The 27,907-nt window shown below is 54.9% G+C and overlaps 1 protein-coding gene across 9 annotated transcripts; it reads left to right on the top strand.

The window, feature by feature from the left end:
* Positions 1–367: 367 nt before the first annotated feature.
* Tspoap1 (TSPO associated protein 1) lies at positions 368–26,986 on the top strand. Of its 9 annotated transcripts, XM_005321582.5 has the most exons (32): positions 368–1,582; positions 2,333–2,440; positions 2,683–2,811; positions 3,361–3,540; positions 4,098–4,283; positions 5,515–5,592; positions 5,679–5,762; positions 6,031–6,120; positions 6,249–6,371; positions 6,787–6,891; positions 8,275–8,325; positions 8,684–8,704; positions 9,381–9,585; positions 10,212–10,384; positions 11,600–11,715; positions 11,995–12,104; positions 15,731–16,558; positions 16,718–16,869; positions 17,202–17,579; positions 17,668–17,907; positions 18,402–18,587; positions 19,163–20,002; positions 20,604–20,703; positions 20,805–20,947; positions 21,587–21,755; positions 22,157–22,228; positions 22,637–22,669; positions 22,862–22,965; positions 23,053–23,124; positions 23,317–23,427; positions 24,047–24,108; positions 25,819–25,959. In XM_005321582.5, exons 1-31 carry the CDS (start codon positions 1,253–1,255, stop codon positions 24,074–24,076), a joined length of 5,547 nt encoding a protein of 1,848 aa, XP_005321639.2. In that variant the 5' UTR covers positions 368–1,252; the 3' UTR covers positions 24,077–24,108; positions 25,819–25,959. The 9 variants fall into 9 exon arrangements, with proteins under 9 accessions (XP_005321639.2, XP_040124964.2, XP_021579761.2 ...); XM_040269030.2 differs by lacking the exon at positions 24,047–24,108 and having other exon boundaries at positions 22,640–22,669; positions 25,819–26,986; XM_021724086.3 differs by lacking the exon at positions 24,047–24,108 and having other exon boundaries at positions 25,819–26,986.
* The last annotated feature ends 921 nt before the right edge of the window (positions 26,987–27,907 follow it).

The raw sequence follows: 27,907 nt of genomic DNA, 5'->3' as shown, positions 1-27,907 counted from the left end.
CTCTGCTTCTATCTTCCCGTTTTTATCCTTTCATTTCTCTTTGTTTTCTTCAAATCCCGGGTTTCCTGGTCCTGCTCTTCTCCATGGTTGGATCTGTTACATCCTTCCTGTCTCCGTCTCCACCTATCTCAGCAGTCTCCAGCCTGCTTGGACCCAGGAAGGTGTGAGGGCACATGGGGACAAGGGGTGCGGAGGCCACAAGTGGAGGGCGCTGAGCTGACATCCCGTGAGGAACCTGCTCTTCCCTCTATCCCGACCCTGCCAGCCGGTCCAGCCCACCAGTCCAGCGCCATCGCCATGGAAACCAGCAGCTGACTTCCTATTGGTGGGCGGGAGGGGAGGAGGAGGGGGAGGGGTGGGCAGGCTCTCCCCCGCTCCCCCTCATTCTGAGGCTCAGCCTTCCTCCGCGCCCACCATCTCCGGGCTCCGGGACTGTAAGGGACCCCTGCAGTCCCCCGAGCTGAGGCTAGCAGGGACAGAGACTATGAGGCAAGCAGCCCATCGACCCAGGCCTCCTTAGGACCAGCCCGGCCACCCAGCAAGCGAGTGAGCAGCAGCCGAGAGAGGAGCGGAGATAAAAGACCACAAGGAACCACTGGGGATCACCCCCAACAGCTCCTGAGGACCCTAGCCAGGCTGAGGGGTCATGATGGATGACCAGACTCACAGATGCTGACAGCCACACACCGATACCGATGCACGCAGCTGCACAAAACTGACACACTCAGATACAACCAGTGACAGCATCACACATTGCCACAGCCCTGCAATACAGACACCCCCACACGCAGAAACAACTGGCAACTCTGTAACAGGCACAGACAGTGACATACAGCACCACACTCTTCAACACACACAAGTGGGGGCACCCATCCTCCAAACACACACAAGATAGCATTGACCTGCAGGGGACAGACCTGGAGACACACACACGCATACCCTCACCCAGGCACTGCTGGTGGTGGCCTCGGCACATCCTCCCCACCCCCACAGGGACACCCTCACCTCCCCATATACCCGAGCACTCACACACAACCACCAGCCAACATACCCCCAGCTCCAGCTCTGGCAGCCCTGACGCCTTCTGCAGCCTGCTTCGCGGGTGGGGAAGGGCTCAGCCAACCTTGGATGGAGCTTCGGTGAAGCCAAGAGCTCAGAGGGGAAGGGTCTAGCTTGGCATGACCATTGAAAGTCCCCTCACCTGGCTGGGTGATGTTCCCTGGCCTAGGTTCTGGGGTTCCTTGGCAGTACCATGGAGCAACTGACAACCCTCCCTCAGCCTGGGGACCCAGGAGCCATGGAACCCTGGGCACTGCCCGCCTGGCAGAGCTGGACTCCGGGCCAGGGGGGCGAGCCTGGAGACAGAGCCCCAAGCATTGCTGACACTCCGACAGCTTTGCAGGTTGGAGAACTGAGGCCCGAGGAGAGCTGCGAGCCTGAGGGAGCCCAGAGCCCCAGGCCCATGGGGGGCATTGACCCTGAAGGAGCAGAGGCTGGGCTGCCCAGCCTGGGGCAGCAAGCAGTGATCTCTGGTCGTGGTTGTCTGAGGCTGAAGGATGAGGATGTGGAGGCTTTGACTAAGGTAAGGGGATTGGGGAGGGCTGGGGGGTCTGCAAGCTGTGCCTCCCCCATGCTGGCCAGGAGGCAAAGCAAAATATGCAACCCTGCTGCCCACCTCTTTTCTCCGTCTGTTTGTCCGAGGTTCTGTCTCTGTGACTATCTGTCCTCTCTTCATTAGATTTGAATCTCAGTGGCTCCATTTTTTTTTTTTTAACTATTTGTCCTCTCTACCTGTCTGTCTATATCTGGCCCTGCCCCTCTGTGTCTCTGTCTGACAGTCTGTCTGTCTGTGCCTCCTCCTCCATGAGTCTCTGTCCTCAGAGGGCTGGGGGATTTTGGGGGTGTGAACGTGTATGGTAGAATCAGAGTACAAGGAAAGATTCACAGAGAAGGCTCAGTGTGGGGCTGAGCCACAGAGGACAAGGTCTGGGTGAATGCGAGCAGGCTCCTGTAGAAGATGGAGGGATCAGGACTTTGGGAGAGGACAGGGGACTCACCAACCAAGAGCAGTCTGGAGAAATGGGGGTGGAAGCTTGAGCTGGCACTGGCCCGGAGGGGTCAGGGGACAGTTGTGTGTCACCGGGAGCAGGGAGGATGGGATGGTCCCTTCTCCTAGACCCCTGTGCCCCTCTCTGAAGGCCTGGGACATAGGAGAGAATCTTCTCATCTCCATGTCTCCTTAGACTATGGAGGGGAGATGCTTTCACACAGAGAGCGCTTATTGGATGGGATGGGTCTCTGAGGCTCTGTACCTGGTCCTTTCCCATGCCAGGCCAAGGTGAACATGGGCTTTGGTGACAGACCCAATCTGGAGCTCCTGAGGGCCCTGGGTGAGCTGCAGCAGCGCTGTGCCATCCTTAAGGAGGAAAACCAGATGCTGGTGAGACTCGGTGAATGGGGTCTTGATTCCTGGCTGGAGCCAGGCCCTCTGCTCAATGTCTTCCCTTACCCCTTGAACATCTCTCCAAGAGATGTCACAGTCCCAAGACCCGGAGAGGGTGAACCCTTGCCCAGAGTTGCTAGGGGTCCCACTGTGTCCTGGGTTCTGGTCCAAGCCTGAGAGTAGGAATGGGTCTATGGGGTGCTCCCTACATGCTACAATTCTGACTGACCCCTTGTCAGAGAAAGAGCAGCTTCCCCGAGACAGAGGAGAAGGTGCGGAGGCTGAAGCGGAAGAACGCAGAACTGGCGGTCATTGCCAAGCGCCTGGAGGAGAGGGCCCGGAAGCTCCAGGAAACAAACCTGAGGGTGGTGAGGACAGGAGACTTCTGGGCTGAGGCTGGGTGACCAGGGAAGAGGGGAAGCAGGGGCTGGACCTCAAGGGCTGGGACTTGGGAGTCATAAACTCTTAGCACCTAGAAAAGCATGAATTCAAGGGCTAAGGGTAGGAAGGACAAATGTTGGCCTGGTGAGGGAGCTACAGGAGGGAGAGAAGGGCTGGGTGGGAGGTTCCTGAGCAGACAGGGAGAAGAATTCTGGATTACCCTTTGCCTGTGCTGGCTGCTGAGCTAATCACAGGAGGTACAGAGCTGGAGTGGGGGCAGGGACAAGATCCATCATAGTGATAGCCAAATTAACAGCCTCCTTTGGGTCTAAACTAAGATGTGAAGTTAAACCCTTTTAGTCCTGGTTGGGGACTGTTGGGATGGGGTGGAGTGAGGCTGCCTGATTTCTGCTATCCCAGACTGGGTGGAAGCCGGAAGCCAGGTTTCATTTAAATTCTCCTTTGGGAGAAGCTGAGGAATGGGAGAAGTGCCCTAGCCCTCAGGTGACCACTGGCCTTACCCCTCCTCTGGCTAGGTAAGTGCTCCCGTGCCTGGACCAGGGGCCAGCTTGGAGTTTTGCCGGAAGGCCCTAGCCCGTCAGCGAGCCCGGGATCTCAGTGACACAGCCAGTGCACTGCTGGCCAAGGACAAGCAGATTGCTGCCTTGCAGCGGGAGTGCAGGGAGCTGCAGGCCAGGCTTACTCTGGTGGGAAAGGTGCGAGGAGGCCCGTGTCCCCCTTTCCTCAGCCCTACTCAGCAGGGCAGTCTGCCTGGTTGTGGGATGTGGACAAGATGTTAATGAGATGCAAATGAAACGGGAAGGTGGAGGCTGCTGGGGAGGAGGTTCCCCTGGCAACGGCCCAGGTGGGAGAGGGGAGAAGGAGCCTGAATTGAAGGGGGTGGAGCCGAGAGTCCCAGACCAGGACCCCTGTTTAAGGTTTAAGGCTGTGTGCCAGTGGGTCTGTAGGGTCTGGAGGTATGAATACCCACAAACTTGTGAAGGAATGTTCACCAGGCATTTAGCACATTTAGTGGAGGGCACACTGCGCGCACCCAGTAAATGAGTTGCTGGGAATGTCTGTACAACGGCTGGTGGAAACATGTGGCTGTGTACACAAGCACATATGACCGGGCATGCATGCACAGGAGGGTGCGCAGGTTGCAGTACATCTGAGCCCCTCTATCAAGGTGGAGGTCTGGTTCTGCCCGGAATGGTGTGGGGGCAGGTAGGGGTTAATTAGGTTTGACTCCCCTCCTGGTCCTCCACTCCAGGAGGGTCCCCAGTGGCTCCACGTGCGGGACTTCGACCGGTTGCTGCGCGAGTCCCAGCGGGAGGTGCTGCGGCTGCAGAGACAGATCGCCCTGCGCAACCAGCAGGAGCCGCCCCCGCCACCCCGGCCCCCGGGCTCTACTGCCCCGGCTAGAGCAGGGGCGCCAGCCCCGGGGGCTCCGGGAGAGGTGAGAGCCGGCGCAAGGGCAGGTGTGTGGGTGTGCGCAGATGAGGGGTGGGGGCGACCGGGGGATCTCCTCGCTACTTCCCCATCAAAGCCGTACTCAATGCATTCCCAGGGTGACGTGCGCATTCCTAGGGTCTAGGGAACCCTCCCGACCAGGGGCAGTGTCTCTTCTGAGCCTCCGGAGCTCATACCTGCGCGGCTCCCCCCAATCCCCCGGGGGTTCCGCCCTCCGCAGGCCCGCTCCCCGCGGGGCCAGCCCGGCCGCCCCTGCCGCGCCGCCAGTGGTACATCCCAGCCGCAAATCCCTGGTTGCCCTGGCAGCCGCCCGGGGCCCAGCCCGCGCCGCCTCCTCCCGCAGCGGCAGTAGAGTGGGGACGCCCCCTTCAGCGCCTGCCTGGCCAGGCCTGGCCCCGGCTAGCTGGGGGTGGCAGTGCATCCAACCGGGTTCCAGGTACGGGTGACCTTCACTGAGCAAGGGGCTTAGGCAGCCCCTACCCCGAGGGCCAGGGACCAACTCCAGACCCCAGAACCTAGAGATCTGGCTCTTCATCCTAGGTGGGCAGCATCTAGGACCGCCTCTTTCTGGGGAGAGGGGTGGGAGGAGGGACTCAGTAGTGATGAAATCCTCTGGGTGGGGGATGCTGCTTGCTCAGATTTTGTCCCTCTGGGTGGCCCACGGAGGGAGCCCCTTCCATCAAGACTTATCCTCCCCAAAAGTTTGCACTTCGGGTGCGATAGGGTGGGCTTGGGGAAAGACAGAAGGAGGGACTGGCTAGGCTTCCAATGCTGCAGGCCAAGCCCAGATTTGGATGATCCAGAACCCCTAGCTCTGGGAACACCACATCCCTGGGGGCCCACACAGCCTCCTAATTCTCTGCCAGTCGCTGAAGGACACTCAGGACAGTTATTGAGTGCAGAGCAGGGCAGCTGCTGGAAGCTAAAAAGGGAAAGCTTTGGCCTGGATAAAGGACCCATCTCCCAGGGCACACGTGGGTCCCACGATCTCAAAGCACTTATGGCTGGGGTATACCGGGTACTGCCTCAGACTTCTTCATCAGCTGATGTTGGGAGAGGGTGAGCAGACAGCACCCTTTCCCTCCCCTTCCCTGGCAGGTTTCTCATTGCTGACCATGCCATGAGGTGGGAACCTCCCATAGGTAGGCTGGGCTGGGGACAGGCTTCCCTAGAGCCCTGTTCTCAGGTGCCAGGCCCCTGTCCTTGGGCATTTCCAGGCCACACCTCAGGAGGATGTGGAGAGCCCACCCGTGGTCCTAGGGGAGCCTGAGAAACAGCCAAGGGTGCAGCAGCTGGTAAGTCCTAGGTCAAGGGCTGGAGGCAACCTGCTATGAGCAGAACTGCCTTCTACCAGGTGCAGGCCTTGGTTCTGACCCCACAGGAATCTGAGCTCAGCAAGAAGCGGAAGAAATGCGAAAGTCTGGAGCAGGAAGCCCGGAAAAAGCAGAGGCGATGTGAGGAGCTGGTGAGCTCATGAGGCTGCCCAGGTCCAGCTCCTCCCTTCCCCTAGGCCAAGGGGCACGTTGGGCTCCCTCAGCTTTGCTCCCATCCCACTTATCCTTAAAAACACACTTTTCCTCTTGTTCAGGGGTTCAGGGGCGCTTTTCTTTCCTGGCTGAAGCGGGTTCCCAGCAGGGGAGGAAGGCCTTGCTTGGGAGGGCAGGATTCTCTATGTGAAGAAAGAGGAATGTGGGTCCTGGGCCCCTCTTCCAGAGGTCCACTGTTCCCCTCAGGAACTGCAGCTAAGAGAAGCCCAGAATGAGAATGCCCGCCTGGTGGAGGAGAACTCTCGGCTCAGTGGGAGAGCCTCAGAGAAGGAGCAGGTACCTCTTCTGCTCTGCGAGGTCTTGTTCCTGGCCTGGGGGACGTACTCCTGGGGTATTCTCCTCCGTGAGGGAGCAGGTGGGACAAAGTGCACACATCCAACTCCCTGCCTATGTCCTCTTGCCAGGTTGAGTGGGAGAATGTGGAGTTGAGGGGCCAGCTCCTGGGAGTGACGCAGGAGAGGGACTCAGCCCTTCAAAAGAGCCAGGGCCTGCAAAGCAAGCTGGAGAGCCTGGAGCAGGTGCTGAAGGTGAGGAGGCTTTGTAGGTGGTGGTGGTGGGGGGCTATTGGGCCTTGGTACAGGGAGAAAGCGAGATAGTAGAATATGCCCTATGTGGGGTATTGGGGACTGAGGTCCTGTCCCCGTGCAGCCAACCTCTTGCCTTCTTTGGCCTCAGTTTCCTTTTTTATTTTTTAAATATATATATATAGTTGTTGATAGACTTTCATTTTATTTATTTATATGTGGTGCTGAGAATCGAACCCAGTGCCTCACCCATGCTAGGCTAGTGCACTACCACTGAGCCACAACCCCAGACCCTCAGTTTCCTTTTTGATAGAGGATATCTGGAGCAGATGGTATCTGAGGCTCCTTCACCTTAGATTTTCTGTGGAAGTGTGGCAGAGTGGGGGGCTCTGGCCTTGACCTAGAGTCTTGTTTTCAGCACATGCGGGAGGTGGCCCAGCGGCGGCAGCAGCTGGAGGTGGAGCATGAGCAGGCTCGGCTCAGCCTGCGGGAGAAGCAAGAGGAGGTTCGACGGCTGCAGCAGGTGGGAGCAGGAGTGAGGAAGGTGGTAGGCTGCTTGGGGCCCAGCTTTGCCAGCCACTCTTTCAACAAGCATATACTGAGCACCCACTGTGTACTAGACACTGTGCTAGGCACTAGGGGGGGGGGGGGACAACAGCAAACAGAGACCTGGTTGGTTCCTGACCAATCAGCAAATAAGCAGACCCATGAATGAGATGATTTCAGATACTAACGCGCACAATGGTGATGTGACAAGAAGGGGCTGGGATGGGATGAAGAGCCACTTTAGACAGGTCATCAGGGAAGGCCTTCCTGAGGAGGTGACAATTGAGCTAAGAACCCAGACATGAGAAGGTGTCAGTCAGGAGAGCCAGGGCAGAGCAGGCCAGGTAGGGGGGATAGTTGTACAAATGCTCTGGTAGGGAGGAGCTGGGGGGAGGGCCCCAAAGCAATGTGACTAGAGGATACTGGGGACTGACAGAGTAGCAGGAGTTGGGCCTTAGACACTGGGGGAAATTTGGCTCTTTTGTTCTATGAATGGTTAGGATCTGTTGAATTCTCAGCAGGGAGGTGACATGGTCTGATTCATAATTGGCAGAACGGACAGTGGGAACAGCATAGAGCAGGTGATCAGATGTTGGTGGCTATGGCCATGGTCCAGGAGGGAAGTGATGATCATCTGGAACAGGGTGCAGGTGACAAGGGAGGTGGAAACAAGTGGATACATGGGAAATATAGTTTGGAGACAGAATTGACAAGACTCACTGTGGGGTTCCAGTTGAGGCCCAGCTCAGTCAACCCTGGGGAAGGTAGGGCTGTTCACTCCCCATGGGGTGAAGGATGACGGGGCGCCAGCTTTGAAGGGCAGAGAATTCTGAGTTCTGTTTTGTCAAGTCCGGGTCCTGCGCTAAATGTTCAAGTGGGGGTGTCCGTAGGCAGTTGGATGCTGGAGTCTGGAGTTCTAGGGAAGTTGGCCTCGGAGACCTTTGGAGCCATCATGTGTTCCGTTGTGTGACTAGACCCTTGAGGAGAGAACAGGGAGTATAAAGTGGCCCAGCACTGTGTCCAGAGGAACCCTAACATTCCAAAATCCCCAGGGGTAGAAGACAAGAGGCAGGCAAAAACAAAAACAAAAGCAACAACCTAAAACTCAGAAGGAGCATGAGAGAGGTAGGAGGGAAACCAGGAAGTGGATGTTCCAGAAAGAGAAACCTCTCCCCACCCTTCTCCCTTTGCTAAGGTGGGGCTCAGGCTGGGAGTGCAGGAGGGAGAAAGCCTCAGCCTCCTCCTTCCCAGACCCCTTTCGTTTGTTCCCTCCCTCCCTCCCTCCCTCCTTCATGCTCCCTTGACCCCACCCCTAGGCCCCAGCCTTCCCTACCAGTATTTTGCCTCTTTCCATTGGTAGGCCCAGGCAGAAGCCAAGAGGGAACATGAAGGGGCTGTCCAGCTGCTGGAGGTAGGGTCCCTGGAGGTGGCCACCAGCTCCACTACCTTGGGGGAAGGCAGGGGACTTCAGATAGAAGAAGTGTAAAGAAGTGGGGGGGAGAGTGGGGTTGTAGGAGGGTCTGGGGGAATCTCTTCCATTTTTGGACTATTTCTCAAGCAGGGGCTTAAAGGGACAGGAGCTCCTGAGTCTGGTGGCAGCCTTCTCCCATTGCCATCCACTCCAGAGGCTGCCTTCACTGTGAACTGCCCTTTTGTTTAGCCTAGGAGCTGACTGGATGGTGTCCCTTTAGGCCCCGTTCTCTCTCTCTCCTCCCTCCCTCCGGCTCAGTGTTCTAACTTCTCCTCTGCACTTCCCTTCTCTGCCACAGTCCACCTTGGATTCCATGCAGGTACAACCTCCTTACGCCTCTCTCTCCTTTAGATATCCTCTCCCTATGCCTCTCCCAAATCCCTGCCCTCGGGGCCCAAGTGGTACCAACTCTCCTGTCCAGCAGAGGGGATGTGTCCCATAGTAGATCTCAAACTCTGAAGCTGGGCTGGGGTTCCTACAGGACAAGTGGGCTATTCCCTCATCCCAGACCCTTCCCTCCTGTAGAGGCTCTCAGGCCATGAGGAAGTTCATCACCAATTGACGCATGTTCCTTGTGATAGTGGCCAGGGGAGAGTCCCTGATCTAGGGACTCTCCTGTTACCTGAGGAAAGTTCCTGAGAACTGGCCCATTCCTGTCACAAAGCTGTCCCTACCTTTCTGTGGAGTGGAATCTCTCACGTACCCTTCAGAGGGCAGGGATTTGAGTCACTGTGGGAGGGTGACAAGGGAGAGAGCTGAGAAAACTCCTGTGGTGATACTGGTGGTGGTGATGAGGGGGGAGGGGTCCCTTTTGGCCTGCAAATTGTTCAGAAGCAGGAGTGCCACCATCCAGGGCATGAGGGGTTGGTAAGGTGTTCAGGAGGGGAAGCTGGGTAGATGTGGTTTGAAGCCCAGTGTGAGGCTGTGTGGAGCTGGCACAGGCTGGCGCTGGGCAGCTCTGCCCGGCTGGTGTCTCATGGTGGGTCTTGGCTCAGGCCCGGGTTCGAGAGCTCGAGGAGCAGTGCCGCAGCCAGACGGAGCGTTTCAGCCTCCTGGCTCAGGAGCTCCAGGCTTTTCGTCTGCACCCAGGCCCCTTGGATCTGCTCACTTCTGCCCTGGGCTGCAGTGCCCTGGGGGACCACCCACCACCCCCCTGCTGCTGCTCTACCCCCCAGCCCTGCCGGGGGTCTGGCCCCAAAGGTAAGGGACCTAGCAACTTTGTGGCCTGGAATCCCCAGGCCTGGGGCTTTTGTATAGAGCAGGAAGTTCAGAATCAGAGAGGGCCAGTAACTCCCCCAAAGTTACCAGGACCTGGCTAGAGCCAAGCTCTGACGGGAAAAACAAAGCCCATAAGAGTTCCTATCCTGAAGTGTGGCCCAGGCATCTCAGGCCACTGTTCCTTTTCCTCTGCTTGGATGTCTCTGGACATAGCTGGGAGTTGGTTGCTAGGCAGTAGGATTCAGTAGCAGGCCCTGGGAAGAGTCCAGGCTTGGTGGGAAGGGGCTGATCAGTCACAGCTGCTGATCCCAGCACCACTCAACATCTAGTGAGATTTTGAGCATATTTCTTAACCTCTCTGGGCCACAGTTTGCTAAGGCCTAAGCAATAATTAAATGCAAGGAATAATTAAATGCAAGCTGATCTGAGGACCCTGTGAAAACATACACCTCTGCTTAATAAGTTTCCCAGCAAATATTTCCCTTCTTAAAGAAGTCAGGAAATCCGGCTATGGAGGGCCTGACCCCCATACCCAGGAGGCTCCACCCTATCTTCCTGGTCCCTCCTCAGGCCACAGATCCCAAGCCCACGTGCCATCTTCTCTTTAGACCTTGACCTCCCGCCGGGCTCACCAGGGCGCTGCACCCAAAAGTCTTCCGAGCCTGCCCCTGCCACCCTTACTGGGGTCCCTCGACGGACAGCCAAGAAGGCAGAGTCTCTCTCTAACTCCTCTCGCTCCGAGTCCATCCACAACAGCCCCAAGTCATGCCCTACACCAGAGGTCAGTGCTGGGGAGAGGGCCCTGGGGTTCTGGCATTGGCATGGACCAGTGAAGATTGGCCCTGACTTCTTCTGGGGACCCTAGGAGTTGGGTGGCCTCTGGGCCCAAGTTGGGAGGTACATGGGCTATGGATCCCTTCCATGGGTGGGGAATCTCTGGAGGAGCCCATACCTCCTCTCTAGGGCTGGCCCAACAGCTCCACCCCCTAGGGTTCCAGGGAGGCCCTAGAGTCCTGGGCTGGTTGGAGGAGACACTTTGGCACCAGGATCCACATGAAACTGTTCATAAGAGCATCTGCAGAGAGGCAGATGGTTGTATAAGAAAGAGTACAGCTTCTGGGATTTAAATCCCATCGTTGTCTAAGACAAGTCACTCACCCTTTCTGGGCTTTGGCTTCCTTATCTGACTATTGAGGATAATAAAATCTGCTTTCTAAAGTTGAAAGGATTACGTGGAAAAAAAAAATATAAGGAAAAGTGCCTCCGTGCCGGGCACCTAGTAGATGCTTAATATGAGGCAAACTGTTACCATTACTAGGTTGTTGGGCATCACTCACAGTTCTTCTAATCATGCCATCCCTTTTTCCTACCCACAAATTCCCCAAAGTGAAGGGGAGCAGGTCAGGAGCAGCCTTGCTAACCAGGTTTCAAAAGGGGTAAAACCCAGCCCCGGGCCTCTGCTGCCCCCTTGTGGGATAGAATGGTGGTGCTGGTTTGGGATTTGGTGGTGGAGGGACTGTCCACTGGGAGACCCAGTGGCCAGGAAGTTCTGAGTTCCAGGACTGAACACTGTTCCCTGGCTAGAGTCAGGGACTTCTCCAGCCCCTTCTGCCTCCTTGCTTTCAGCTCTTTACAATCAAGACGCTTTGCTGAGTTATTAATCTTAAGGAGCCAAACTGCCATTGATGTCCACTCTCTACACCAGTGTGGCCTGGCCCCCTCTGAGGTGCGGGGAGCACCCTTATTTACTGGGCTGGTTCAGCAGAGGCCAGGACTCAGGGAGGGGTCCAGATTGTCCCTACTCCCCGTGCTTAGGGCAACTGGGTGCACCTTTAGAAAACATCGGGTTCTTGTTATTCCTGGTCTTGCCAGCATGTGTGCGCTCACTCTCCCTTATCAAAGCAGTGGGTCTTCCTCTGGTCCAGTCTGGAACATGCCTGCTTTGTCTTTGGCTCTGGGTCCTGGAGAGGAACTAGCCCTTTCTGTCTACCCCCAGGTGGACACAGCCAGTGAGGTGGAGGAGCTAGAGGTGGACAGTGTGTCCCAGCTCCCAGCAGCCCCGGAGGGCAACCCAGGAACAGCCAGGATCCAGGTCTTCCTAGCTCGCTATAGGTGAGCCCCTCACCCTTGCTTCTCCCCTACCAGCATTTGGAGTGTGTGGGAGGAGTGAGTTGGGTGGAGACAGACCTTTAGAAATGGTGGGAGTGGGAAGGACCCCAGTTGGACATATTTTCAAAACCTAGTTGAGCCAAGGTGGGTGCAGTGAATGTTCTACTTGTCTTAAGGTGGAAAGCATGTCTTCATAAAGGTTCAATGCATGGGGAGAGATGACAGGCATGGAGATACAATAGGTTTCTTCTGTCCTCTTCTTCCTTGCCACCTCCCCAACAGCTACAATCCCTTTGAGGGTCCCAACGAGAATCCAGAGGCAGAACTTCCCCTGACAGCTGGAGAGTACATTTACATCTATGGCAACATGGACGAGGATGGATTTTTTGAAGGTAGGACAGTATTAGGGCTCATTCTGTCCATTTCCCTGTCTTTAAGCCCCAGTTCCTAAGACCTCCATCCATCCATCTCCACTCCCCAACATGCTCAGTCCACCATAACTCTTCAGACTCAGTTAAGAGGCGTACAGAGATCTGACAGCCAGTGAGAAAAGAGGAAAAAAAGGGGTCTGGTTTTGTGCAGGACAGGTCAGGGCATACTACTCTGTCCAGAGAATGAACAGAGTGTCACAGGAGATTTGTGTTAGAGTAATTTTAGTGCCAGTAGAAAGAGTATGGCACTATTTAACAGTAGTGATACTTGAGGCCAGGCATGTAGCATAGATTTGATGCTGGACTCCAGTTAAGTATGAGGAGGAGGGACCAGGGTGCAGATCCCAGGAGAAAGTGTTAGCACATGGTAATCTTGTGTCAGAACCCAGACAGGGCATGAGCCTCAGAGCTCATCAGACAACTGAGGCAGATGCTCCACTGAGACTAGGCCACATGGCAGAGCCTGCAGAAGGGAATGACCTTGGGAGCTTCCTCCACAGTGGTCCTGGCCCAGGTACCAGACTGTGTCCTTTAGCAGTAGGGAGGGTAGAGACTGGAATGACATGTAGGTAGGGCAATGGAGTCGGGGGTCTCCTGTGTGTGAAGATTTAGGAAGGGGGTCAGATCTGAGTGTGGAACACGGAAAGCTTTGGAATCTGCTCAGACCTTCCCCTGGGCCCTTTATACAAGTAGCAACTGGGAATAATGGTATCTGACTTCATGGCCCAAACAGCTAAACTCTCCATAGGAGTAGGTTCCAAGAGCAGAATTAAATAGCTTCCAGGACAACAGTAATTTTTTTTTTTTAGTATTTATTTTTTAGTTGTAGCTGGACACAATACCTTTATTTTATTTATTTTTATGTGGTGCTAAGGATTGAATCCAGGGCTTTGCATGTGCTCGGTGAGTGCTCTACTCCTGAGCCCCTGCCCCAGCCCCACAAGAGTACTTTTTTTATGAAAAGAAAAAAAATTTCAGGGGTGGGGGTGGGCAACAGCAGAAGCATAAGTATTACCTTATCCCAAATTACTGGAATTTGAACTATTGCAGCCTAGGGGAGACTGGGATAGAGCCATGTGGACAACTGGGTGCAGGACACCACATTCCTTGTCCAGCTTTAGTAAGGGACTGCTTTGTCTGGTCCCAGCTGTACTGTTCTCCGTGGCATGAGCTTCACAGCCCACATGCCCAACTCTGGCCCAGACTTCAGCTTTGGTCTTGCAAGCTGTGGATTCATGTAGTGTGCGGATGCTTTCATCCCACACTGCTTAATGCCGTGCTCTATTAATTGTCTACGGCTGCCATGCAAATCTCCACCCACCTAGGGCTTTAAACAACAGACTTCTGGAAGCCATAATCTGAAACCAAGGTGTCAGCAGGGCTGTACTTCCTTGAAGGCTCTTGGGGAGATCCATTCCTTGTCTCTTTCTGCTTCTGGTGATTCTAGGTGTTCCTTGGCTTGTGGCCACATCACTCCAATCTCTGCAATTGTGGTCACATTGCCTTCTCCTCTTCTCTGAGTGTCTCTCCTCTGGTGTGTTATGAGGACAATTATGAAATTTAGGACCCACCCAGATAATACAGGATGATTTCATATCAAGGTTCTTTTTTTTTTTTAAGATTTTTTTTAAAGAGAGAGAATTTTTTAATATTTATTTTTCAGTACTTGGCGGACACAACATCTTTGTTTGTATGTGGTGCTGAGGATCAAACCCGGGCCGCACGCATGCCAGGCAAGCGCGCTACCGCTTGAGCCACATCCCCAGCCCTGAAGGTTCTTAATTACATTTGCAAAGATGTTTTTTTGCTATTAGGGTCATATTCTTAGGTTCCAGGGATTAGAACATGGACATACTTTTGAGTGGCCACTATTCAACCTATTACAGGGCTTATTATATTATCTAACTTATTGAGAATCCCTATTATTTCTTCAGATTCCCTTTATTTTTCTCAAAGTATAAAGGAGAGAGAGAGAGAGAGAGAGAGAGAGAGAGAGAGAGAGAGAGAGAGAGAGAGAGAGAGAGACGCACAAATCACTGTGGGGAAAACTCCCAGATGCCCTGTAACTCAGCCCTGATGATATCGGTCCTCTGCCTGGAGCCCTGGCTCAGGCTTCTGCTTCTTCCCAGTAAGGCCCTACAGCCATCAGCTGTCTATTCCCTGAAAAGTTATTTCCTTCTTTAAATTGGCTAGGACATGGTGTGTGTGGGTCCAGCTTCCTTCTCCATTAACATCCCTCAAACAAATGTTTTAAAAACTCTCATTGAGTTTTAAAAGGAGAACTGACACAGGTCAAAAACTCATTGCTGATCACTGCCTGAATTGACTGCTGGCCATGCTCCTAGACGTAGACTTCTGTGGGTCCTGGTCCCTTCTAGAACCCACAGTGACTCTTCTCTGGCACTTATCTTGTTGTTTCTAAAAATGCATTCCCTTTGTTTAAAACTCACTGCAAAATTCCAATCAGCAGAATTTCATTTTCTTCTTCTTCTTTTTTTTTGGTTCTGAGGATTGAAACCAGAGCTTTATACATGCGCACTGAACAACACCTCCAGCCATTAAAAAAAAATTTTTTTTCACTGCTTGAGTACATTTTTATTTTTTTATTTTCTATGAACTCAATGCATTTAAAAAAATTTAAAAAGAATTTGAGAGAGCATCTCACTATGTTGCCCAGGCTGGCCTCAAACTTGCGTTCCTCCTGCCTCAGCCTCCACAGTGGTTGGGATTGCAGTGTCCACCATCATGCTTGGCTTTTAAAAAATTTTTAATTTGTTCTAATTAGTTCTACATAGCAGTAGAATGCATTCTGACACATTGTACACAAATGGAACACAACTTCTCCTTCCTCTGGCTGAACATGATGCAGAGTCACAACCGTAGTATAATCATACTTGTATGTAGGGTATAATAATGCCTGTCTCATTCCACCGTCCTTCCCATCCTATACATCTTCCCTCCCCTCACTCCCCTCTGCACAATCCAAAGTTTTTTTAAAAAACCTTTTTAATATGAAAGTTTTCAAATAGGTAGAAAAATCAAAGAATAGTACAACGAACACCTATAGATTTTACAATTGTTTATACTTTACCGCATTTGCTTTGTCCATATGTAGGTCAAAAAATGATTTTAAAGCAAGTTGTAGACATCCTAACATCTTACCTAGAAATACTTGAACATGCACTGCTTTAGCACAAGGATATTCTCCTATGTCCTTACAGCACCAGCATCTCCTGAGATCTTGCCAGAAATGCAGAATCTTGGCCCCACCCAGACCTAACTGATTTAGAATCTGCATTTCAACAAATCTGCTATTGACGCATATACATGTTAAAATTTAAGAAGCGCTGTCCTGTATAACCAAAATACTATTGTTTCAAATATGCAAACCAACAATAATTCTCTAATCTGGACTTTGCCTATTTCTGTCTTTTAAAAGCACTGACAGGTAAATGTTGATTGGATTAAATACTTAATTAAGATCACCCACTGGCCGTTGCTAAAATGCATTTATTGGACTGGTTTTTCTTTACCTCCTCTCTGTCTGTCTTCCCCTTCCCTACCTTTTCCTGCCCTCCCTCTGCCAGGGGAGCTCATGGATGGCCGCAGGGGCCTGGTCCCTTCCAATTTTGTAGAGCGTGTGTCTGATGACGACCTCCTGACCTCTCTCCCTCCGGAGTTGGCCGATTTGTCCCACAGCTCAGGCCCTGAACTCAGTTTCCTGAGCGGAGGTGGGGGTGGCAGCAGTAGCGGGGGCCAGAGCAGCGGGGGACGTAGCCAGCCCAGACCCGAGGAGGATGCCGGGGATGAGCTCAGTCTGAGCCCCCCACCGGAGGGCCTGGGCGAGCCTCCAGCTGTGCCTTATCCCCGCCATCTGGTGGTCCTCAAGCAGCTGGCCCACAGTGTGGTGCTGGCCTGGGAGCTGCCTCCTGAACGTGTGGAACTACGTGGCTTCCATATCAGCGTGAACGGGGAGCTGCGTCAGGCTCTGGGGCCCGGGGCACCTCCCAAGGCTGTGCTTGAGAACTTGGACTTGCAGGCCGGGCCCCTCCATGTTTCTGTCCAAGCCCTGACCAGCAGGGGCAGTTCCGACCCTCTGCGCTGTTGCTTGGCCCTGGGTGCTCGGGCTGGGGTGGTACCTAGCCAGCTGCGGGTCCATCGGTTGACAGCCACGTCCGCTGAGATCACCTGGGTGCCCGGCAATAGCAACTTGGCCCATGCCATCTACCTCAATGGGGAAGAGTGCCCATCTGCCCGCCCCAGCACCTACTGGGCCACCTTCTGCCACCTGCGGCCTGGCACACTGTATCAGGCCCGAGTGGAGGCTCAGCTCCCATCCCGAGGGTCCTGGGAACCAGGCTGGGAGAAGCCAGACCAGCGGGCTGCCACCCTGCAGTTCACCACGCTCCCAGCAGGTATGCAGGTGCGGGCACCCCTGTCTGTAACACCTAGGAGGTGTGATGGCAGCAGAGGAGACTGGCCTTATTTGTGTTTTCAGGGGAGTGGCAGATTGGGCTGAAATCTATGGCAGGAAGTATCCTTTATTTCTGGATCTTGTGCCCCACTTCCCTCAGGCCCTCCTGATGCCCCGCTGGATGTACAGATTGAGCCAGGGCCCTCCCCTGGAATCTTGATCATTAGTTGGCTCCCAGTCACCATCGATGCTGCTGGCACCTCCAATGGCGTCCGAGTCACAGGCTATGCCATCTATGCTGATGGGCAGAAGGTATGACCTGGGGACCCCACCTGCCTGTACCCTGGGGACAGGATGTGGGTCCCATGCTCAAGGTCTAGTCTCCCTGGCCTTGCACAGGTGCCCAGTGCTTGGCATTTGGGCACTAAGTGGAAGATTGGTTAAGAGCATGGGTTTAAGAGTAGCATATGAAGGATTTGAAAACTGCTCCCCCACTGGAGCCACACGGCCAGGAGGCCTGGGTGAGGTAAGGCATGAGAAGGGCTTGGCCCAGTGCCCCTCAGGATGCGGGTGCCAGTGTTGTCATTGTCATCACATTGGCTGTTTCGGCCTCATCTTCTCCTCCTGTGCACCTTCCCCTGCAGATCATGGAGGTGGCGTCACCCACAGCCGGCAGCGTGCTGGTGGAGTTGTCCCAGCTGCAGCTGCTCCAGGTGTGCCACAAGGTGGTTGTGCGGACCATGTCGCCCCACGGAGAGTCGGCCGACTCCATTCCGGCCCCTATTGCTCCAGCCCTGACTCCAGCCTGCTTGCCAGCCAGGGTCTCCTGCCCCTCACCACGACCAAGCCCAGAGGCCAGAACACCCCTTGCTCCAGCCTCCCCAGGGCCTGGGGACCCCAGCTCTCCCCTCTGGTGTCCTGCCCCCCATGGAACTCAAGATCCCCCAGGAGGCCCCCCAGCAAGCCCTTCCAGAGAGATGCCAAAAGGACCCCAGGAGGAACCACCAGCCCCTTGCTCCCAGGTACCCTGTCTGGGCAGAGGGGAAGCAGGTGCAGGTTGGGAGAAGGGCCCCAGGTTTGGGCCCTTTCTCAGTGCTCTGCTTTTTCCAGGAGGAGGCTGGGGCAGCTGTCCTGTGTGCCTCAGAGGAGAAGAGGGCCAGCGAGCCAACCCTGGGGGAAGGAGGCCCTGGTCCCGTAGCTTTCTCCCTGGCTGAGCAGGAGGCCGAGTGGACGGCAGGAGAGGCCAGCTCCACAGCCTACTCCACTCAGGCAACACCGGCCGAGAGGATGCCAAATACTGAGACCTGCTGCGGAGGAGATCCCAGGCCAGGACTGAGACCCAGGGCTGAGGTAGGGTTTGGAGACACACTGTGCCACCTCATAGAATCAGGGCTTGCACCTTCCCTTTGCCTCCTTCCCAATTAAAAAAAAAATACAAATATTAGTTGTAGATAGACGCGATGCCTGGATTTTATTTATTTATTTTTATATGGTGCTGAGGATCAAACCCAGTGCCTCACACATGCTAGGCAAGTGCTCCACCACTGAGCCACAGCCCCAGCCCTTCTCTCCCAAATTTGGTTGCCCTCTTTACTTGTCTTCTTCTCTGCTCTGGCTCTAGCACCTTTGTGTCAAGTGTTTCTATTTTTTTGTTATGTTTCTCTTCCCAGATTCTCTCTCCTGTTTGGCTTCCATCCCCACCCCACTGCACCGCCCCCCACCCCCCAACTCTGAGCATGCCTCTTCCCTCTGCCAAGGAACCCTTTCTTACTCTGGCTAGGGGCTGACCCTGTCTTGGGTCCCCACCCCGTACCTCCTTATCTTCCTTGTCTCTCTCCTTGCAGAAAGAGGACATGGCAGAGCTTGGGGTTCGCCTAGTGAACTCCCTTGTGGATCATGGCCGTAACTCAGACCTGTCAGACATCCAGGAGGAGGAGGAAGAGGAGGAGGATGATTTGGAGCTGGGTTCTAGGACCTGCTCTTTCCAGAAGCAGGTTGCTGGCAACAACACCAGGGAGAATGGGGCCAAGGTAACGAGGTGGGGAGGGGCTGGTGGGCCCCAGACCTCAGGCTCCAAGGCTACCCCATGTGTCTGCAACTGCTCCAGTCACCACTGAGTGCCAGCAACATCTTAGGTGTGTGGTCTGGGCCCTTGTCCTAAGCAACAGACATGAAGAGGCCCAGGATGGGCCTTGGCCCTACTAGGAAGAAAGGAGGGGAGGAGAGCTTGTATCTGCACTTCGTTCTAGCTCGCCCGATGTAGCACCCCGACCAGGGGAAGCTGGTGCCATCTGAGAGCCTCTGGGAGGGATGGGGAGGCCCTCCCACTATGACAGGCACAAATGGCTTGCTCTCTCATGCTCTGCCCCTCAGGGGCTGGAGCCAGATCCTTGGGTGTATTCCCTGAATCTTCCTCTGGTTCTGCCTAAACATGTGTTTGACTTTGGGCCCGCCACTGTCCCTCTGTTTGCTTCCTCTTGGAGGAAGTTGAGGGAGGCCATTAGGGTTGCCCTAACCCCTGCCCCCATTTAAGGGCAAAGAGCACAGCTCTCTCCTCTTCCCCACGGACCTCTCTTCCCTGCTGCTCTCTTCTCCCCATCCTCAGTCCCAGCCTGACCTCTTTTGTGAGACTGACAGCGATGAGGAGATCTTGGAGCAGATCCTGGAGCTGCCCCTCCAGCAGTTCTGCAGCAAGAAGCTCTTTAGCATCCCCGAAGAGGAGGAAGAGGAGGACGAGGACGACGAAGGGAAGCCAGGGGCAGGCTGTCCTTCCCAAGACCCTGGCCCACCTGAACCTGCATTGCTGGGGCTGGGCTGTGACAGGGGTCAGCCCCAAGGACCTGGCCTGTGTCCCCTGTCTCCTGAGCCCTCCAGGGCCAGGGACTACCTGGAGGATCAATCCGGACTAGTCAGTGGAAGCTGCCGGAGGAGAGGAGGTAGCTCCCCAGAGAAGCCCCTAAACCGCCGGCGACCTCCAGACCCCCGAGAACACTGCAGTCGGCTTCTCAGCAATGGCGGCGGGCCCCAGGCCTCGGCACGTCCAGGCCTCCCCCGGGACAGGAGTGTCCTCCCTGTGATTGAGGGCACCAGGAGTGGTGTAGAGGCTGGTGGGCGAGGGCGATTGGGCCCTTCCCGGAGGTGCCACCGCGGCCGGGCCCCAGAATCTGGACTGTCCAGCTGCCTCTCCCCGAAGTGCTTGGAAATCAGCATTGAATACGATTCTGAGGACGAGCAGGAAGCAGGCAGCGGGGGCATCAGCATCACCAGCTCCTGTTACCCGGCAGATGGGGAGGCCTGGGGCACAGCACCTATAGCAAGGCCCAGAGGGCCTCTGAAGGTCAATTCAGGCCCCCATCCCTCCCCACGCCTCCCAGCCTGGGAGAAAGGGGAGCCAGAGCGGAGAGGGCGCAGTGCGACTGGCAGAGCCAAGGAGCCATCCTCCCGGGTCTGTGCCCTCTCCCCAAGCTGGGCAGCCCCCTCCTGCTGCCGCCTGGTGGCCCTGCTTGCTGCCCACTAGCCACTCCCATTCCACGCTGCCACCTTCATCAGCAGAGGTGGGGCAGGGCCTCCGGGCTGCCTCACCTGCCTCCTGCCACTCGCATTCCACTGCTTTGCTGCTTCTGCTGATTGGAACCGGGATGCACAATATTCTGTTGTCACTGGTCGCCAGTTGCTACCTTCAGGCAGCGTGGCCCTTTTCTCTGCATAGCTAGCTATGTCTTCAGGACAGTGACTGTGATGCCATGTCTAGAGTCACCAGCCCCGATGCTGACAGAGACTGTCTTCTCATATGCTCCTCGGCCACCTCAGTCCCCTCCACTGCACTCATCCACTAGGGGGGCCGGGGCTGGGGCCTCCCCTCCTGCCCTTCCTGCCTCTGTAGGGGTGTCTGATGTCTCCATGAGGCTGGGCCGAGGCCCCTGAGAGGAATGCTGTGCTCCTGTTCTGCTGTGCTGCTTACGCTGCTGCTGGGGCAGAACCGGGGGAGTGCGGGCCCACAGGGGGATGGTGTGTCACTTCTGCCATCTGTTGCCCTGTCTTTGCAGACAACGGAGGCTGGCGAGCCCAGAGGGCAGGATTGCTCTGGGCGGAGGGGACCCCAGAAGAGAGGGGCCCGGGTGCCCAGGCCAGGTGCCACTGACCTGGGTGAGCTTCTACTGGGGGCTGGGCTAGGCCTGAGGGAGCCTTTCCTAACCTCTTCCATGGAGCTCATTGAGTCACTGCCCTTTGTCCAATCCTCTCCACAGCTCCACCGAGGGGCCCGCCAGAAGCACTGGACCTACCTGTCAGGCTCTTTGTGGCTCTGTTTGACTATGACCCCGTGTCCATGTCACCCAACCCTGACGCTGGCGAAGAGGAGCTCCCTTTCCGGGAGGGCCAGATCCTGAAGGTGATTGACACACCCCTTGGGCCCAGAGCTCCAGACTTTAGCCAATGTCCTGCTTCTGCCCTCTTCTCTCCACTGGTGATATCACAGAGCTTGGGGATGGGGTGGGGAGAACATGGCCCCTGAAGCCAGCTTTGGGGTTTAGACCTGCCATGTCTGTGGAGCTGTGGAGCTAGCCTTGAGTAGAGTACCTAACCCCTCTGGCACTCAGCCTCCTCATTGGTAGAGTGGGAATGACACAGTGTGTCATTCCTCGGGTTGTCTGTGGAGTAAATGAGTTGATGCCCATATTGTGCTAAACCTGCCATAGCATAGTGACGATTTGTTGTTAACATTACCATTTTTATTGTTCCTCTAAGTATTGACTGAAGCTTTTTGCTGACTCTCTGAAGTTGGGGAGATCCCATCCGGGTGCATGGAGGGAAAGTCTCTGACAGTGATGATGATGATGATGCAGAAGGGCTTTTTTTTCTCCTTCTGATTTTGATTCATTGCTGCTCCCCTGTCCTTTCTGTCCCATGGCCTTCAGAAGAGAAAACATTCTTCTGTGGTTCCAAGTGGGATGCTTGCTGGGTTCAGGGCCTGGGGGGTGCAGGGAGTGAGCTGAACTAGCCTCCTGAGACAACTAGATTTTGCCTCCAGGTGTTTGGGGACAAGGATGCCGATGGCTTCTACCAGGGTGAATGTGGGGGCCGGATGGGCTACATCCCCTGCAACATGGTGGCTGAGGTGGCTGTGGACAGTCCTGCAGGGAGACAGCAGCTACTCCAGCGGGGTTATTTATCTCCAGATGTTGTCCTTGAGGGCTCAGGTATGTCCCTCATCTACTTCTTACCACGCCATTTCCAAACTGACTCATTCTGAGTAATTTGCCTGTCTGGGATGGCTGGATGCCTACATACCCAGAGTCTATCTAGCATAGCCACTGGAGCCTCAGAGAGACCAAGGGGAGTGTGGCCATCCCCTTGGTCTCACCACATGGAATGGAATCTGTTTAGGAGCCCCAGGAATGACCTGTTTAGCAGGATGCCATGATACCAGCCATGTATTTCGGGTCCTAGGTGACGGGTGGAGCTTTTAGTAGGGACGTGAGATGAGGGCCTTAAAAAACATGCTCAGAAAGCCCTGAAAGAAGATTCCAGAATGTGTCCTGTTCTTCCCACTTCCCCTGCCTCAGTTTCTCTCTTATATCCATTTGCCTTCCTGGATCAGGGAACGGTCCCTTTGTGTACTCTACAGCCCGCACACCTGGGCCTCCTCCCAAGCCCCGCCGCTCCAAGAAAGGTAAGACCACATTCTCCCTTGGGTTCCCATGATGGTATGTGCAGACTGGGAGTGGTGTGGCATGGCTTGCGTCTCTGGGGAGATGTGTGGAGTTCTGAGCAGACCTCCAGTCACATCCATCCCCTCCAGTAGGGGCCTTTGTTCTGGTGGGGATTGAGGCTGGTTTACCAGGACTTGGGTTCCCAAAGCACCTGACTGTAAATTCTGTGCAGTGTGGAGCATGCCACTTGCCCTTTCTGGGCCTTAGTTCACTACTGAACAAATGTGTTGGGCTGATGTGTTCTCTGAGCCTCCTTCCCCTCCTGCGTTCTTCATGTGAGGGTGAGCCTCCTCGCTGCCCTGGACCACTCCCGGTCTGGGATGAAGACCAAGGGCAGGACGAGGCTCAGAGGCACATTCTCTCCACAGCAGATTCAGAAGGCCCTGTCCAGTCCTGTCCAGGTGAGGGGCCATCCCCGGGCGGGGGTGTTAGGGGAAAGAGGGAGGGTGGGGCAGTTTCTCTGGCCTCCTCCCAAGGGCTACAACTGGTAGGGTGGTGGCGAACAGAGGGTCCTCAGGCCTCCAGTGTAGAGGATAGTACGGAGTGGGGGCTCCTGAGTCCCGAGTCCTGAGTCTTCTCCCTTCCCTCTGTAGGCCCCTCCAAGCTGATTCCCTCTGCGGACCTGAAAGCTCCCCGCCCCATGGTGGCTGCATTTGACTACGACCCCCGGGAGAACTCCCCCAACATGGACGTGGAGGTGAGGACCCTCAGGTACTGCCTGGTGGTGGTGGTGGTGGCGGCAGGGCCTCCTGGGCCTGACGCCTACTTCTTGCCTTCTCCACAGGCAGAGCTGCCCTTCAGGGCCGGGGACGTCATCACCGTGTTTGGGAGCATGGATGATGATGGCTTCTACTATGTGAGAACATTATGGGGGAGGGCACACCGAGCCCCAACTCTGGGGCAGGGAGATGGGCAGGGGTCCTGGAGAAATGGACCAGGTGCCTCTCTTGATAGTGATGTTGGCTCCAGGCTGTTCTCCAGGGGCCTCAGGATCAGGGAGGCAAGGCTGGTCTTTCCGGTCTCAGTCTCACCAGCTTCTCCTCCCCAGGGGGAACTGAACGGACAAAGGGGCCTAGTTCCATCCAACTTCCTGGAGGGACCTGGGCCTGAAGCAGGCAGCCCAGATAAGGAGCCTGGGATTCCCCAGGCCGAGAGTCAGGTCAGTGAGGAGCTGGGTTCCCAACTCAGCATTCAGTCTCTACCCTGCTGGTGCGATGGGAACAGGACAGTGGTGGGAGAGGCACAGCCAGGGTGATAAAACAGCTGAGCTCTGGGATCAGGGCAGAGCTGCTGAGTTGCTACCAGAGGGGGACCCTGCAGCCTGCCCCCAGCATGTAGCCCTGTTTGCAGAGAAGGGATGCTATGACCCTGGTCCCCCAGGCCATCCGACCCCAGCTGCCAAGACTCTGGGGCTGATGGCAGGGGAAGGGGCCCTGTGGAAAAGGACCCCTCCACCCTCCACCTCTGGCCAGTCACAGCCCTGGTTTCGGGTGCTTTCACCCTGTTGGGCTTTCCACTGCCTTTTGAAGCTAGTGGCCCAGCTTCCTGGGTTCTCACTCTCACAGCTTGCCTGTCCTTGAGGTGGGTGGAATATAAGGAAGCTTCCAGGTTCAGAGAGCAGGGAGAGGGTGAGGAGGCCGAGCCCCAGCCAGAAAACCCAGGACTTCATAAGCAGATGCAAAGTGGGAGCCACCCCATACCTGGGCCACCTGGTGACTGGGCAGAGAGCATGCAGGCCTGTCAATAACCCCTCTCCTCTCTTTGTTCCTTGTTCTCAGAGAATGAGGAGGAGAAGAGTCCAGTGCTAGATGGAAATAGATATATGTAGAGAGAGCAACATGTAAGTGGGGGGACTGGCCCCCTATGTGCCATGTGACCCTGCTTCCCAGTTTGCCCCAACCAGACAGTACCCTTTGTTGCCAATGGAGCTGACCTGGCTTTTCCATTGTCTTCCAGGGAGTGGGGGAGGGAGATCTTGCCGTGGACTAGATGTGGGTGTGGGATCATCCTCCCCGTCTCTGATCCCTTGTCTTGCCTTTACCCTGGGAGCTGTCATAGGAGTACATGTCATCTTAGCAAATGATGTCGTATGTTAGCTGACTCGTTTTCTGTAACATACGCAGCTTATAGAACATTACCTGACACCTGTATTATGACTCATCAGTGGTATTATGATACTATATGACTATGGTATTATAATATTGTGATTATTATTGGTGATGGAAAGATGGCATCCTAAGGTCACCAGTAATAATAGTCTCCCCACCCTTGTCCTCTGCATTAAGACCTGTTAGGGAGATGAGACACATGCTTTTAGTTGAAATTCAAAGGTAACTTCAAATTATTCTTCTCTGGGGCTCAGAACCCCCCTCCTTTTGTTCCCCAGTATCCCCTCCCACCTGGGGGGTTGTGGAGGGAGCCAGGAGGGAGTGGGAAAGGTCTGGGGCTTCCCAGCCGGCTGTTGGCCTTGGTGGTCGACGCTTCAACCCCCAGGTCTGAGCAGACCTCTGGCGGGCCCTGCAGCTCACCCACAGCCTTGAGGGAAGGGGCCTATGGCTGTGCCCCCAGCACCCTCGCGTCTTGCCTGGGCTCCATGGTTGCTTCTGACTGGGAACTTGCCAGGCTCTGGGCAGGGATGGGGGTATGAAGATGGGAGGCAGGACGGGAGGACGTGCAACCTGACAAGAGGTGACAAGGGCTGTCCCAGGTGCGGGACAGCCAGGTGGGGATGTGGGAATATGGGTGGGGGTGGCTTCCTCGTGGCTTCTTCTTCATCAAACCCCATCTGTAGGGCACCAAGGAGCACTGGGTGGATGGGTCTGGAGCAGAGAGTGCAGCTCAGGGTCATGAGTAGAACTAGGAGCAGATTCAACAAGAGAAAAAACCCTAAAAAAAGGGGCGGCCTCCAGAGTTTGTGATGAGGGCTGCGTGATGCCCCCATCCCCACCCCCACAGTCCCATCTGGACCTGGCTTTCCTGGAGTCCTCCCAGAGGCTACTCAAGGGAGAGTTCGTCCCCATCTCTGTCCATGTGGTGTAGGCACTGGCTTCACTTCCTGAAGATCCTTCATCTACTGGATTGGTGTGGACGCTCTTGTGCCTATGAGGTGCTGTAGGCACTGCCTTCTCCGAGGGCACAGTAGCTGCTAAGCTATTCTTGTCCTTGCTCTCCCTTTCTTGGGAGTGGAGATGGCATAGAGGAAGTTGAGGGCCCCCATCTCAAGTGTCATTTCTGAGAATTTTTGAGCTTTGTCAGCCTATTACCCTGTAGTAAGACCCAGGGAAGGAAAAGGGCTTTTACCCAGGGTCACAAGTTAGCAAAGCTCAACTGAGATCATGTCCCATGGGGCTCCTAGCACAATGCTGCGTTGACATCATCCCCCCCCCCTTCACCTCTGTGCTCTGTGTGTCCCGGACAGTGGCGGGATGGTGAGGCTCTGGTTCTTGCCCATGAGTTGGTGACATTCGAGGTTTGGACACCTGAGGCTGCAAAGAAAGGGGTCAGGGTGGGGCAGGGACCAGCCCTGACCTTTCCCTTTCTCACATTCCAGGACTGGGTCAGCATGACACAAGGGCCTCCAGTGCCCCCAGGCTGGCATCGTGCCCCTAGCCCTGGAAGCCCCTCCAGGACTGAACTGGGGGAGCCCCAGGGCACAATTGAGAAGGTATGGGGTCTCCTCTCCAAAGGGAAGCAGCTCCTCAGGAAACTGGGCTCTGGGAAGAAGGAGTGAAGCTGTGGCCCATCCTGCAGGCAGAAGCGGACCCCAGAGATAGCCAGGAACCTGTCCTGGCTGGGCAGGGAGGCCCCAGCACTCCCATTCCCCGACTGAACACTGGATGGGAATCAGAGAGACTGGGCAAAGGTGGGAGCTAGACGGGTCCTCACGGGGGGAGCCCTCCAGATGGGCTCTTTCCTCTTCCAAGAGGGTAAACTGAGCCCTACAGTGGCCAGTGTCACTGAGCACCCACTCAGAGCAGGACTGGACCCCAGACTGTTGACTCCAGTCCACCACCTAGTTGACTCCTCGTTTCCCAGTGCACTCTGCTGATTTCTCCTTTGGCCCTTCCTACTCCCAGGATGGGACCCTGGGGGGTGGAGAGAGGGGCCTGCCTGTTCCTCCTCATCATGTCTTCCCTCCCCTGAAGGAAAGTTGGCACTGGAGTCTCCCCAGTGCCGCGGGCGGAGCCATGTATATATGTACATACTCAGTGCCTCAGTCCAGCTCCTCCATCTCGCTTCCACTGCACACAGGTCCGGGAAGGAGAAAGGCCATGCCAAAGCGGGCCTAACCCCGCCCCACAATGCTCCACCCCCTCCCTGCCCAGGCCTCCTGGCCCCAGTGTCATCCCATCCCTAAAAACCTCGGGGACCAGGGGACAGAAAGCAGGAGTTGGGTTTGCCTTATTTTGCTCATTGGATTCAACTTCTCTTTTGCATTGTTTTCTTCTGGCCCCTGTGGGAGTCCAGGGGCTGAGGAAAGGACAGATTTATGCAGCTATTTTCATACATTCCCTGTTGAGAGTGGGTCGGGGTCCTCCCTTTAGCCTAACCATCCCATCCTTCACCCTCTGGCTGGGTGAGTCTCTGCATGTTTCCTTCACCGTGGTGGGAGATTGTTTGACTGAACCCCCACCCCCACCTTGGTCTCCAGGAGTGTGGATGGTGGGGGATTTGTTTAAAAAAGACATTTTATTATAATAAAGTCTATTTTCACAAAATTCATGCTGGACTCTACTTGGGCAAAGGACTCCTTGGAGGGGTGGGTGATGCTGGGCTCTGGATTCATGGCTTTAGAACCCAGAAGTGATACCCCAAGGGTGAGAGAGGCAGAAACCAATCAACACCAAACAGCTCTTGAGTTCCTTTTCCCTAAGAAGTTTTGGCAGTTTCCTGAGACCTTAAGCCAGGTATTTGGAGTTGTGGTGAGCTGGGGGAGGGGAAAAATCTGGGATAAAGGACAGAAGAAATGCAAAGAGAGGGGCCTTCGGTTTCAAGATGACAGACTGAACACATACTGCCATCTTTCTTCCCTTATCCCAAATCCTTAGAGATAATAGACATGAGAATAGGAGGAATAAATGAATTCTAGATAGGACATGTATGAAGACATGAATTGGTGTCAATATACTTTATATACAACCAGATATGTGAAAAATTGTGTAATAAGAATTGTAATGCATTCCGCTGTCATTTTTTTTTAATCAATAATAAAAAAAAGAAATAATAGACATGAGAAAAACAGAATAAATGAGCCGGGTGCTGTGGCACATGCCTGTAATCCCAATGACTCAGGAGGCTGAAGCAGGAGGATTATGAGTTTGAGGCCAGCTGCATCAATTTAGTGAAAACTTGTTTCAATATAAAAAGGGCGGGGGATGTGGCTCAGTGGTGAAGCACCTCTGGGCTCCATCCAGTATCCCTCCTCAAAAAAAAAAAAAAAAAAAAAAAAGAGCAAACAAGCACTATACAAAGTTCCAATTAAAAACAAGAGAAAGGACTCTCAGTAGGTTAGAAACCACAGGATTCTGGAATAGGCAGAAACCACATGGAGATCATATTCAGCCTCAGAGCAGGATATACGCGGGAGAGAGTTCTGCATACTGCTCCATTCCTAGAGGTTGTGTACATGGGGCAGAAGA

This window comes from Ictidomys tridecemlineatus, chromosome 3 (assembly GCF_052094955.1).
Source record: "Ictidomys tridecemlineatus isolate mIctTri1 chromosome 3, mIctTri1.hap1, whole genome shotgun sequence".
In the NCBI taxonomy this organism is placed as follows: Eukaryota; Metazoa; Chordata; class Mammalia; order Rodentia; family Sciuridae; genus Ictidomys; species Ictidomys tridecemlineatus.
The sequence above is the reverse complement of the archived record's forward strand: the minus strand, read 5'-3'. Positions and strand labels throughout refer to the sequence as shown.